General features: G+C 35.2%; 1 protein-coding gene across 2 annotated transcripts in view; it reads right to left on the bottom strand.

Moving 5' to 3' along the window:
* Ir8a (Ionotropic receptor 8a) overlaps positions 1-15445 on the bottom strand; it is a 465956-nt gene that overhangs the window by 14599 nt on the left and 435912 nt on the right. For both annotated transcript variants that reach the window (XM_074170479.1, XM_074170487.1), the window contains exon 10: positions 880-1197. In XM_074170479.1, coding sequence (XP_074026580.1) covers positions 880-1197 — 318 coding nt within the window. The remainder of the gene's footprint in view (positions 1-879; positions 1198-15445) is intronic.

A 15445-nucleotide genomic window follows, 5' to 3' on the forward strand; every position in this document is an offset into this window, starting at 1 on the left:
AAATTTGTTGAATCGAATTATTACCTCTATTCTCATAACTTACTAGTCCATATGAATATCGTTCTAAATTGACGCACCGTCAGGTTGCACGAGTATCCCAACTTTTTCCATACTTTTGAACCACAATGCAGCGCTAGCACTCGGCACATGAACACAGACTATTCGTGGCGCTACCTCTCATTTTCTGAGAAGTGGTCATGTTCCAAACCACCAAAACCTCAATGGCGCAGCGTTCACACACAGTATCATCTAACTATTTTCTACGAATGACTTCAATGAATGAGTAAATGAAAGCGGCTCGAAATAAAGGAAACAATTCTATCCGCTCTATGGAATGATTATTACGTTTCATGGGTTCTTCGCCGGAAATCAGACAAAAAGTTTTTTCTTTATCTTATATGAAATTATTGTGTATTGAAAGGGTCGTTGTATGTAGGAAAAAGTCTGGATTCGATTTTTTGTCAATTTTAGGACTTTGAAATCATTTAATTCAAATTGAGCAAGATTCTCGGTGAACTTTATATGTTCCTCAGTTTGTCTTCAGGGATTTTGGTAAATTGTTTTACGATACTGGCGTATGCCGAACACATTCCATTTTTTAACATAGTTATTCATCAACTCAGTATATAGGATTGCGTCCATTACTTCCTGATATCAAAGTTGGTAAGGAATAGTAACTTTTTCAGATGATCATCAAGTTTTTGAGTCAAATACCTTGGTCACACTCTATATTATATAAAACCGCTTGAGATCTCATTTAACAAGTGAAGTTATTTATTACAGTACCTCATCATCTCAGTTTGTATTTTGAACACCCAGAAAAATGCTTCCTTCATATTCCTTTGAATTGAAATTAATAAAATGATTGTGAAGAATTACGTTTTACTTATAGCGTCCTGTAGATGGCTTCCCTGTTGTACAGCTACGGCATATGGCTTTTCGGCAAATACTTCACCAACTTCGGTTAAATTGCAGTTCTTGCTGATTCTGTATTTTATTTCACTAGAATCATGAATGAAAGCATAATCCGCATCCAAATGCTCGTTAACTTTTCGAAATCCTTCCTCCGCATTTTCGACTGGATTGGAATCATTTATGGCCAATAAGATATGACCGTACTGTTCTCTTATTGGGTAATCCCACACTCGGTATCTGCTGTCGTCTGTTGAGGCATTCAAAGTAAGCTCCTTCCACATCCTGAAAAAATTTTTATTCATTTCAGATTCAGATGCTCATAAAATGAATGAACGAAGTTTTAGAGAATATGTAAAATACTTTAATTTGTCGTTAATTCAAAATCAATTTAGGAGAGGAAAACATTTTGCAAAAAATATCAAGTCTGGAAACTCAATTTGAATTACTAATTGATTCAAATCAAAGTTTGAAGTTGACATATTGGAAGGTTTGAAGTTGACATATCGGAAGGTTTGAAGTTGACATATAGGAACTTGAATAACACGAATAACTAAAAACAAAATAAATCCCTTTAAGGTATTAATGTATCTAAAATGAAGACCGTCGGACCGTTTGTATAATTTTTTGTTTTCTACCGAATAGAAGTTCCATTTCTGTTTCAATTTGAGATATTTGATATTTCTGTCGAACAACCCGGAATAATCTTGAGATTCAAGAGTAGTAAAGGCATTATTCCAATATATAATCAGAAAACCTGTTTTCATAGAGTTGCTAGAGCAACCACAACGAATCTCATCATGAACCAAAGTATGAGGCAATACTGGTATCTTTCATGCTCAGCAGCTTGAGGTATATCTAGTGAATGTTAGTGAGCTCCAAAGAATTGAAATAAATCAAAGGTAACAAGTTACTATCCTATCAAACAATTATATAAACTTGACGAATGAACAATTCTTCAACCCACAGTCTGCTGGAAAAATAATATTATGCACTGTTCATCCCACCACACCATCGAATGAATATTCACAACACCAAAGTAAACGGCTTTTTTGTTGTGACCCTCATCATTAATTGAACTCATAAAGAAAGCCATACACTGAAGGATATCCATAACGAATGTAATTTTTCTTGGAGGGATACAGACAAATAAATAAGAATGGCCTTGCCTTGAAGAGTCGTAGTTGCAGTTCTTTTTACTAGCATGATTGTTAACTGATACTTCAGAAGTAAGGTTAACTCTTGAACAAGAAAATTCAAATAGGAGACTGAACAAGGTTGAAACTGAAAACGAACAGATAATTAATAAGATAGAGGAATTGGATAGAAACTATAATGTCATTATTTTTGACTTGAAGACCAAAAATGAAGATTTAAAAACAAACTATATAAAGAATCAAGTGGTAATAATAATAGAAATAATAATATTTTTTTCCTCAAGACAGTTACAAATCATATGGAAAAAGTCAGTTGGTCACATTTGAAATACAATAATACGAAAAAATTTATTCCACCGCAAATTGTCACGACGAATATTCATCCAGTTTATAAAAATACTCTTCTGTCAAAAAGAATTTCAAATTATGTTTGAATTATTGTTTTGTCAAGCAGTTTTTCCTATTTGAAGGAAAATCATTGTATATTCTAGAAGCCATATGACTTGGAGATTGGTGAGTTATTTTAAATTTTCCAAATGAATTGAAAAATCATTCTTTTGTCTTGTATTCAAACTATGATTTTGTTTTCGTAGATAAACCCCAAAATATCATACCGTATCGTAGCCTACTCTCAACTTGTGCATAGTAGAGCTGTATAAATTGATCAATATTGAGTACATTCCGCTAATTTTTGAATTGAATGACAATCGAATTCAACTTTGAAATTAGGTAATGGGAGTGTTTGATCCGAAGTAGTTGAGATCGATAGACCCGATAATAATAATACATTTATTTTCCCCAAGATGATAAAACATATAGGAATAGTCACTTATGATCTAAAGATCTGAAAAATAAAAAATTCATCCAATGTATAAAAAGCATTGTCGAGTAAATATTTCCTCAAGCGAGTTTTAAATATAGAAATATTGGCGCAACTAACTATTTCTTTAGGCAGTTTATTAAAAATCTTCAGACTCAAATATTCAGAAGATTTCAAAGATACAACATATTTACAGAAGGGAATGTGAAAATCAGCGCAATTTCTCCTATTATAACTATGGACTTGTTGGATTCTAGTGAACTTATTTTTATTTGTGTAAACGTATACACACATTTCTAAAATTAAAATACTCGTCATTGTTAAAATTTTTGATGCTTTAAAAATCGGTCTACAGGATGCTTTGCTTGAGGTATCGCAAATAATTGCGATTCATTCATTTGATTGGAATGAAAACTCATTACATTTTTTTTGGATATGGTGAAACCTAAGTGCTTGTGTTTTCGAAGTATTCAAAAACAACCATCCATTCAAAGAAGTCAAAACTTCATTGCATTTATCACGCAAAGAAGATACCATATTTTCAGATATGAATAACGACATATCATCAGTGTACATTGTGGAGGATGCAGGTACAAAAATTTTATCCAAATCATTAATATAGAACAGAAATAGAATTGGCTCCAATATGGATCTCTGAGGGACACCAATGTCTATTTCAGTTTATTGTAAGGAATGATTGCTGACTGCTACATATTGCGTATTTTTGAGTATAAGTGATTTTATCCAATCTAGCCTTCAATTCCATGCTTATACAGCTTTACCAGTAGTATGTCGTGATCGATAAAATCAAATGCCGTGCTGAAGTCACAAAAGATTTCAACAGGGCATTCTTTTACCTCAATATATTCTATTAGTTTTTGATAATCAGATAACACCGCTGTCTTCGTAGTTTTTTGTTCAAATATCCAAGTTGGTTTCTCAAAATCAAATCATATTCATGACATTGATCTATCTGAAAAACAATACTCGAATACTTTGGAAGAAGTTGATGGTACTGTGACTGGAAAACCGCTAGAAGACAATGAGAGATTTACCATAAAAGTAAGATGTACAATAGAATTGTAGGTATCTCATTCTAACCCGAAAAAAAAATTATTTTTTTAATTTTGATTCAAGTAACTGAATTAGTTCTAGCTCCTGATATGGCATGAGAAGAAGAGAATTTGGAAGTGATGTAACGTCACGCAGAAAGTGATTAAAGTCCTTGTCTCAGTGATCCATTTCTTTTTATTCTGATTTTTTGAACCAGTAGATAATTTTGGAAAATTTGTCTCAAAATAATACGAGAATGATGACAAAAATATCTGCAACAAAAGAATAATATCAGTTTTATTTGAAACTTCAACGCAATAGACAAATATCCTTGCTAAGTGCATTTTCAAAAATTATAGAAAAAATTCTCTACTGCCGCATTTTAGCATATGAAGGGAAGAAAATTTTTACAGATTGTCAACATGGATTTAGGCCATCAAAATCAATAGAGACAGCATCCGCACATTTTTTCAAAAATGTATATAAAGAGCTAGATGATGGCAAATATGTTTTAACTCTATTTTCCGACCTATCGAAAGCTTTTGATTCAGTGGACAGGAACATACTGTCTAAAAAATTATATAATATCGGAATAAGAGGATGTCTCCTAAGCTATATCAATTCCTACATGGAAAATAGAAAACTAATTGTAAAATGTAATAAATGCCAATCAGACATGCATGACGTTACTCTCGGTGTTCCACAAGGCTCTATTTTAGGCCCACTACTCTTTTTAATTTATGTTAATGATTTACCAAATCATATTCAATATGGTGCCACCACTTTGTATGCTGACGATACCACTGTTACTGTGTCGGGTGTTACTGAGGAGGAACTTTACCACAAAACTCAGGTAACGCTTGACGAAGTGTATGCGTGGTGTCAAAGAAATAAACTTATTTTAAACCATGGGAAAACGGTTTTTATGAACTTTAACCTTAGGAAGCCATTAACACCTGGCTGTAATTTTGCTCTATCTGAAACAACTAAGTTCTTTGGCACCTTTATAGACAGCAAGTTAACATGGGAACCACACATTGACCACGTCTGCAAGCTGCTTAATAAAGCTTATTTTGCCATTTTACAGCTTAAAGACACAATTGCCAACAGGGTCTTGTAAGTGTGTACTATGCATTAGCTTATTCACATATTTCATTGAATATATTAACCTGGGGACGATCGAGTCATTTACAGCGCGTCTTTGTTGCTCAGAAAAGATTACTGAGACTGATTTTCAATATAAATCGCTTAGATAGCTGTAAATAAACTTTTATAAATAATAATATTTTTACGGTACCTAGCATTTACATCTATAAATGTCTGGTGTACGCGAAAACCAATATACTTTCTTTCAATACCTCTGCGGAAAGGCACATGTACGATACACGACATAAAAAATTATTGTCGATACCTGGGCATAAAACAGCTGCATTCAAAAACTCTCTATACTATAACTGTATTATTTTGTATAACTGTGTTCCTCAGCCTATGAAAGAAATGACGTTATCTTCATTTAAAAATGAAATAAAAAAATATTTGATGCTGAATGCTTTTTATAGTATAGATGAGTTTATAAATAGAAATAAATGACCTGTCAAAGGGAAAATAGGAGGAATGAGGAATCTAAATTATTTCCTCATTGTGTACACTTTTTGTGTAGTGTAAGTATTTTGTTTTATCCCATATACACCTGACAAATATTTTGTTTTGTCTCATATACACCTGTTTTTTTGTGGAATTGACAAGTATAAGTTATATTATACAATCATATTTGTAAATATGTTCATGTGTGAAAATGTAATGATTCAGTTTTTATTCATTTTGTTACATGACTCTACATTTATTTGTGACATTTGTGATATTTATTTGTGTGTGATATTTAAGTGACGTGCCAAATATACACTATTGTATCAAATATTGGTAAATAAATATTCTATTCTATTGTAATGTTAATTGCCGATGTTCATTTTGAAATAATTCATACTATCATTCGTGAAACGCCTGGTGTATTCTATTTTTGTTGCTTTTGACATTTCGCTTATTCATATCGCAAAATACCAGACTGTGATCGGATGTATCAAAATGACAATGACACAAATTGTTGTTTCTTCATATAAGTTACTGAATATTTGATCAATTGTAGTGGTACTCCTAGTGGTAACTCATGTAGGCCACGATACTCTATTTTTCAGATTAAAAAATTCTAAAATATCACAGATTTTGTTAAATGCTGGAATAAACCCATCAAAAAAATCTGCGTTGAAATCACCACATAAAAAAAATATTCACATCTGATTTTTAAATTTCATCTGAAACGTTTTGAATACTGTTGAAAAAACTTTCAAATCTCCCGATGAAGAACGATAGCAACATAGTTTTTCTTATACTCAAGTTACCGATAATTATCTCAACAAAATATACCCCCTCAGTAAAACCTTTGACCCACCCATAAAAATTAAGGCAGAGCAAAAAACTAAGAGAGGCCTAAATCTACATGAAGGATTGGAACGTCAGGAAGAAGTTGTTTAAAAAAAAACAGGAGAAATCTCATAGTGCCTCCGGCACTCAGTAGTTGATTTATACCGATACGAAGTCCCCCCTGCCACCATATGACTTTGAAACGTCCTTGGACCATGTCACATGACGACGACTAGGCAACTTCCAGATTGTTTCAGCTTTCACTTCGAATGACCTTGAACTACGTCATATGACCTCGACGAACAATTTTGAAGGTCAGTCAAAGTCACACTCCTCATTCAAGGTCGAATCCCTAACTCAACTCCATATATCACCCTCAAGTGTTTGTCATATCTGTTTCCCCACCATACCCACTTCATATAAGATAGTCATCGTCAGATCCAAATTCAGTTTCAAATTCAGTTTCGAATTTTCCGGGCCTTCAGCTGAGAAGCCCAAGTGAACTCCGAGTGAGCAGTTGTGTAGCTGCTGTGATGAAATGACACCTGGGAATTAGATGAATTTTCACTTCAAGACAATGAAGCATGAAATGAATGCATGTACTGAGTTTTTAGATGACGCATTCCAAAACCGGATTGCCAGTTATTGAGTTGTCAGTAGAAATCATTCCAATATCTTCCAATGAAGTAGGTCGGAAAGATCCACACCCTAAATCGGTTCGACCAATCAGCCTTACATCCTTCCTGTTGAAAGGACTCAAGAGGATACTGGACGGATACATCAGGAGGTTGGTGTTATATGCATCCCCCCCGAATAACCACCAGTATGCTTATGAAACCGGGAAATCGACAGATTTAGCAATGAACAACCTCGTAGAGGAAATTTTCCAACCCCTTGACAACAAGGAGATTGCGGTTGATGTATTTACGATAGTGAAGGAGCATTTGAAAATTCACTACCCAAATCTATAGGATCATCTCTGGCTAGGGAAGGTATATAATCGACCATAACTGGCTGGATCTATACTATGCTGGTTAAAAGAACTGCAACTACGACTCTTCAAGGCAAGGCCATTAGGTTCAGGGTCACCAGAGGCTGCCCTCAAGGTGGGGTACTATCTTCCCCTCTGTGGTCGCTCCTGGTAGATAGTTTGCTTGATGCCCTCGACAGAAAAAAAGTAGATCTGCAAGCTTATGTAAATGACCTTGTCAGTCAGTCACACTTTTCATTCAAGGTCAATATATGAGCAGAATCATAATATATCGTTGTATTAGATGTGATAGAAGTTTAACTTTGGGGGATTTGGCGTCATCTTGTAGGCCTAATGATACTATCGCCGGGCCTTCAGCTAAGGAGCCCAAGTGAAGTCCGAGTGAACAGTTGTGTAGCTGCTGTAATGAAATGATATCTGGAAATAGGGTGGATGTTCATCTCAAGACAATGAAACATGAAACGAATGTATGTAGTGAGTTTTCCGATGACTCATTCCAGGATTGCCAAGATTGAGTTGTTAGAGAAAATCATCATATGAACTACGCAATATCTTCCAATGAACTGAAGCGGAAGATTGTTTATTTTATTGAGAGAATGGTACAGATCCATGAAGGTGTGAAAGTGAACATGGCAGTTTTTGGAAGATATATCTTGCCAACAGAAGAATTATCTGATGTGAAGGCTTCAACAGCCCCAATAGAATTGTTGACCTATCTTACGATCTGAAAGCGGTGTACGATGAGTTCGTTGATGGTTCATCTGCAGATGCTATGGAATTCCAAGAGCTCAATTCGGGTATATATTTTTTCGGAAAATGTTAATACATGTGAACTCGACATAAATATTTTTATTAGATGGACTTTCGAAAAGATCATGTTCATTGAGGTCACTACCAACAAGTATAGCACGCTACGAGGATCGTTATAAATGGAACTTCAAAATTTATTGGATTGAATTCCATGAACGAGGACCAGTATTGTTTCGAGGTATTTCCAAATTTGGAGGTTTGAATGATTGCACATCAGTGTTCATGGGTTAGAGAATAATTTTGAAAATAATGGAGTGAACTATGAAATTGTTGGTCCTTTGAATTATGTCCAACGGAAACTTAGACGACATGTTATTCGATTATATATCACTGATGAGTCAGATAGTAGTCATTATTGTTGAATGAATGATCTTTCAGAATTAGTTTCTTCTCAGATTTCAGCTTATGACCATAAAATATATTTTTGTGATGAATTCTTAGTGTACTTTTCCAATGAGCGTAAATTTCTGCATCATCGGTTGAATGATTGTAATCAAATTTCAACGGGTACTCCCAATACCTGATTGTAAATTGATAAATATAATAATATGGTTCCCGATAATATATTTGAAAATTGTGAAAGAATTCGTAATTACTGCTAATTTCGAATCTATTCTGAAACCCTCACATACAACTGAACCAGATGCTGCACGATCTTTCACAAATTAAAAATTCATTTACGAGCCTCATCAGTTATTTATTCGACTCAAATGCTTTTTTGACGACTCAGCTTCCAAATTTGTTTTGTAATGTGGAAAAGATACATTTAGGAACTAGAGCATGATCCAACCAAAATTCATCATGTATATTCGAATGAGGTTGTACGAATGAAGCCATTGACGGATCTGGAGAAACAAAAATTTTTCAATTGTGATATATGTGAATATGTGAGAAGCCTATCGAATTGGGTGATACTAAAGTAGAGTAATTTAAACTACAAAATACCAATTTATATTCCAATTATTTTTCATAATCTGAGTGGATATGATAGCCATTCATTCATTAGAGAGTTATGCACTGATGAACATTAAATAGATTTCATTGGCCAAACTATAGAAAAATCATTTAATTTTTGAAACATTCATCAATGGCTACATTTCAAGATGAAGACGGTGAATTGAAAAACAAGTTACCGTATTGTTACTACCATGAAGCAAGAAAAGCTCTCTTGAGGACATTATCACTTCTCTTCAACCAGAGAAAGTTGTTAAAAAATATCAGACATTTATTCTTTATTCAACATTCTGATAACAAGAAACCTTCAACGAATGAAATCGCATAATTCAGCATTTTAATCAAATTTGATTTTATATTGTACTGCTTTCTGTGGATATCAAAATGTATATTTGAAAGATATCGAAATTGGAATGACTTCCCAGTGGTATTTTTAACGATATGTTCAAGAAAATTATTGAGTGAAGATTTGACTTTGATAATTTTCTACAGTATGTCTCTTGATCTTCAAAAACATGAGAATATTATTTATTTATAGTTGTTCTCAAATATTTTTTCCATTATCGTTGAATATGTTATAAATTGCTCCTTTCTGATTTATTTTTTCTTTTTTAAATCAATTTTGGCAGCTGCTGTCACCAGATGCAGATTTCTCCACATCAAAATTTGGAAGTTAGGTAATTCCGAAAAAGCTGTAGGGTTCGTGCCGATCGCACGAAGGCCGGTCTTCTTGAAATCTGATCATTTGCTATACCTATTTATATTCTCTCTCATTATGTGGTTCCAGAACTGAATTTTAATCTTAATTGAAATGCTTTCCATTCACTATTCTCTTCTTGATAGATTGACAAACAGTCTGTTATTTGTTTTTGTTCTCTTAACTCTATCTTACTCTACGAGAATGGTGTTTTTCTCAGTCCAAGAGAAAATGAAAATCCAAGGTTTCAAAAATGAAGTATAATAAGTGAAACAACGACTCCATGGACAGAATGAAAAAACTAACGTATAAAATCTTATAATAAAAAAATGTAAAATTCTATAAAATAAAAGAAACTAGAACAAAGGAAATGCCGCCAATTTTACCCTAATATTTACTGTTAATTTAACGTGTTGAATAACTACACATGCAACAACCCAGTATAAAATACTTTTAGTTTTACTTTAGGAGAGTGGTGTATACATTTTCGCACCTTTTTGTAATTGAATCATGAACTCTAGCTTAACAATCAGCACTGGGAAATCAACAATATATAACCTCTTTGTAAATAGGAAGTGGACTCAGACAAAATAATATGTGAACTCTCTCTCAATATCAACTGGTTAGAAAAAAAAACAAACACTCACATAACTCCTCTTTGGATGGTTTATGGTCAACCATATGTTCCGTTGACCCGGTGCGTCTTCAACACCAACACTTTTATTTTAAATTCCCCTGTACCCAATACCGGTTTATGTTTTCACTACCGATTTTTCTCAAATTTTGCACCACGCGCTTACAAAGGTGGCCTATTTAGGCCACCTTCCTGACTCTCGAAGGCTGAGGGATAAGACTCCCGATCTCGTCTCGACGAGTTCCGGTAACCGACCTTTTGTGTGTCGCAGGAAACTCCCAAGCTCTCGCGTCAACAACGCGAGCCACAAAAACCTCATCTCAGCGTTTTTCAACTTCCCAAGCGTATGATCTTCGGCAGAATGTTCGTTACTGTTAGTGCAAAATGTCGTATGTGAAAGACTTACTTTACAAGAGAGCATAGGAACTGATTATTTGCATATGATTTATTATAATAATTTCATTATTATATTTCTATCTGCTGTTTCCATAGTAACTAATGTATAATGTAACTTTTAAAACATTAATTTGATAAATAATATAATTACAATAACATACGACTTTTTTTCAGTTTTAAATTAGAACTCAATTTGACATACGACTTTTTGCATATCAACATAGGACTCTTTGCAATTAATGTTTGAGCCTAAATTTATCATACAACATTTTGCATTTAGGCACATATCTTTCCGCGCTTGATTTGTAAGATAATTTCAAACCAAGGACAATTTAAAACCATATTCAAAACCATATTTATCCAAATAAACTGATTAAAAAAATATTAGACTTTCAAAAATTAATAAACAACTTTTATTAAAAATTGTTTACGAAAAAAGTGAAAAATTATACAATTGATTTATTAAATATTGAAAAAGATTGTCATTTAAGTTTCGACGTATTCTTAGCTTACGTATCAGAAACGTGAGAGTTGAAGTTGTTTCAGATTTCAACTTTCATGTTTCTGATGAGGAAGTTATCAATGATTTGAAACTATTAAATCATAAATCTTCAAAATGATCAGATTTATGTGAGGGCACATTGTTTCTGAGCAATTGCTGTGACGGAGATTATCATAAAAAAATGATATCAAAGTTATATTCTACATACGACTTTTTACAGTAAAAAAAATCTGCTGCACAACATACGACTTTTTTACATTTACATTTTACATACAGCTGATGACATACAATGTTTTTGTATCAGTTGCAGACTGCAAAATGTCACCTTCAGCACAAATAGAATGAGAATAGACAATTTTTACATACGACCTTTTGCACTAACAGTAACATACATATGTTAAGTCTAGCCCAACTTGTACATGACCACAAGGACGCTGAAAGATCCGACAGTCATGAAGTAGTTCAGCGCTTTTTCAACTGGAAAAATATCGACACCGAAGGTTATCATCGCAATGGCAGTTATTACACCACTTCCCCCTTCGTAAAAGTTCTGGGCACACAGTGCCATAACTTTTTCAATCAACTAACGCTACATCATCATAACCAAAATAAAAATTCGTAATCCATCCTACAGCTAACAAAACTTTTGCCACTTTTTCGGCGAACAAAGATTTCGCTTCTGATCCGCGCACTGTACCCGCGAACACTCGCGTTTGTGCGTGATTTACTGCTGCAGTCAGCGAGGCTCCCTTGCCTGCTGTAACCTGATGTGGTGTGGTGTGATGCGGGAAGTAACCTTTTTCACGAGTCCGGGAAGTCCCAGGACTTTCCACAACTCTGCTACTCTGTAACGCTGCTACTACTGAACTAGAGAGTTGGCGATCATAAGCTTCGCAACCCTCATCAAATGATGCATACGTTAATTTGCATACGATTCTCGATAAAAGTTCTCTCGCGCACTGGCGACAAATTCAGTCCATCGTACTGTGCCTCACTATGGCTCCTAGCTACAATTTCTCTCTATGACGGAGGGAATACAGCGTCCTCACATCATATTCCTCTGAGGCCAATGCCTCCAAATTTTTCTCTATTGTCACCCCTGTCTGCAGAGCGTCAATCCTACAGAGCTCCAACATTTTGGTGTGCGATGGAAACAAACGATACGACGGGATAAATAGTATCCGTTTAGTGGGACTCCTACCTCCACGGTCGATACTCACCGAAAGTAGTATTCGAGCGCTCCTATCTGCAGACCGTCTGAGCGCCTGCTACAAATAAATCCGCCCCAAAATTCCTGGCTATATCTGAAAAATACTACTTTCCTCCGGAAATATGAGTAACCCAAATATGTCTAGCTATCAGGCTTTCAACCGAAACAATCTTAAAGTATCCAAAACCAATACACCTAGCAAAAACAAATCATAAACTTGTTCCGTTACTTCGAATCCAAAATACTTCAACCTCTGATCAACTGACCACCCGTTTAATTACGTGGTTCTGGTTCTGCTGGTGGTTTAGATTCTTATCGCCCTAGCCATATGCAAGACCTCATTAGTCACAGCTCTGGAAATTCAGGACAGAAACGTCTTTCTTCTGTTACAAAATTATGTTACTTCATTTTTACTGATAGAGTTTCTCTAGAAATTTGTCCTATACTTTTTGGCGCTTCACTGTGTGCTCTTCGGAAAAAGGATGGAGGAGTAAGACCGATTGCCGTTGGTACCTTTTATCGTTGATTGGTAGCTAAACTTGGTTGTATGAGAATCAAAGACGAACTAGGATCGATGTTACGTCCACTACAGTTTGGTTTCGGTACTGCAGGTGGATGTGAAGCTGTTACTCATGCTGCTCGTAGATATATTAATCTTCATCCAAATCCCGATTCAAAAATTTTCCTGAAAATAGACTTCAAAAATGCCTTCAACATGATTGATAGAAACATCATACTTCGTAAGGTTGAAGCTTCGTTTCCAGGATTATATCCCTTTTCAAGTTAGTGTTATAAATCAGCTTCCTATTTGAGTTTTGGTGAACATCTGATTCTGTCTGAGAGAGGTGTTCAACAAGGTGATCCCTTAGGCTGCTATTTTTTGTCTGACTAGACACTAGAAGCTTATCATCCGAATTTAATTGTTGGTATTTGGACGATGGCTGGCGATGAATATAGTATTTCAAAGGATTTAGAAAAAATTGTTGATTATTCAAAACATCTTGTACTTGAACTAAATTTTGAAAAATGCGAGTTGATTACTCTTTTAACTACGAATAATATTTTCGAACTCATTTTGAAATTGTCTCTTGGCATAGGAATTTTGAAAAAGTCTAAATGGAGTCTTCTGGGTGCTCCTCTCTCTAAAGATTCACTTTCAGAACATCTTCGAGAAAAACGGGAATCACTCAAATTGCTTACCACCAGATTGATAGAACTTCCAAAACACGTTGCACTTTTTTTTTGAAAAATAGTTTGGCGATTCCAAAATTCATGTACGCCCTCAGATGTTCCCACACTTGGTCAAGTCAGTTAGAGCTTGACGAATTTGATAATTTACTCCGCAACACGACGGAATATGTTACAAACATTCATTTCAATAATGATTCATGGCTCCAAGCCACGCTTCCTGTAAACCTTGGTGGGTTAGGGCTATGTTCGGCGTTTTCCGTAGCTTTACCAGCTTTCCTGTCATCAGTCGATAGTTTTTCTGATCTTATCGATTCTATCCTTCCTTCCATATTTATCAATATCAAAGATGTTTTTTATGCTGAAGGTGAATCACTTTGGCATGCCGCAAGTAATATTGCTTCTCCTACAGATAAAAAAAATAAAAAGTGCATGGGACCCACCTCTTCTGAACATTATAACTGATGAACTTCTGAAATCTACAAGTGTATACGATAAGGCTCGTCTGAAAGCAGCAATGATCAAGGAATCGGGTGATTGGCTGAATGCTTTACCTGTTGCATCTCTTGGAACACTATTAGACGATGAATCTTTCAGAATAGCAGTAGGACTTAGGAGTTGCAGGAGAAGTGCAGGGCGTACATCTCGACATCACCAAGTGAACGACATATTGAAACGAGCTATGTTGTCAGCGGATGTTCCTAAAATTCTGGAACCCCTAGGTACCAGTCGAGATGATGGTAAACGACCAGATGGTATGTCTCTCATACCATGGAAATTCGGTAAACCTGTGGTATGGGACTTCACTTGTGTTGACACGGTCGCAGCTTCCCATCCAGCCGGAAGTTTGAAGTCTGCTGGAACTGCAGCATTGTCTGGCGAGAAATTGAAAATAAAAAAATACCAAAATCTTGGAAACAACTATCTGTTCCATCCAGTAGCGGTTGAAAATTTTGGTGTTTATGGCCCGGAGTCTCTGTTATTCGTTCATGAACTCGGAATGAGAATAGGCCAAGCAACGAAAGATCACTTCTTTTTTGATAGAAAGAATTAGTATTGCTATTCAATATGGCAATGCTGCTTCGGTCCTTGGAACTATTCCCCCTTCACATAATTTTGATGATATCATGCATTGTCCTAATTTCAGTACGGAACTGAAATCTCTTCGAAACAAGCCGAGATATTATATGGATATTCATCAGTCTCCTATCAAGGTTAATTCTCAAGTGATTGATCTATCTTCTTTTTCAGTGCGGTCAGTGGACTCAGGTCATTCTTGCCCCCCAAATATGAGTTGCAGTCCTCGTAGTTCTGGTTCCCTTTCAGTGGAAGAGCTTCATGAAGCAAGAGCCGAATCGATCCCTCTATGAAACCCTTCTTCACTTTGAAGGATCGATCGCAGCTTGAGAAATGGTTCTTATGGAGATTCTGTGAGAGATTCAGTAGAGAGTTGTCCTGAAAATCTAGAAAAGAAAATTGGATTGGATAAATTAGGAAACACTTGCTACATGTATAGCGTTTTACAAGTGTTGTTCATGACGAAGAATTTCAAGAACGAAGTTTTAATGATGAACGAGAACGGGAATGTTTCCTACTTATTCATCAAACTGAAACACCTGTTCATGCAGCTGCAGTTTCGTAAGAATGTATCATCTTTCCCTCCAACCGATTTTCTGGAGTCTTTGAAGTCTACTAGATACTCG

The sequence above is a fragment of the Leptinotarsa decemlineata genome, unplaced genomic scaffold (assembly GCF_025532065.1).
Source record: "Leptinotarsa decemlineata unplaced genomic scaffold, Ldec_3_MD MMD2_P_RNA_scaffold_11, whole genome shotgun sequence".
In the NCBI taxonomy this organism is placed as follows: domain Eukaryota; kingdom Metazoa; phylum Arthropoda; class Insecta; order Coleoptera; family Chrysomelidae; genus Leptinotarsa; species Leptinotarsa decemlineata.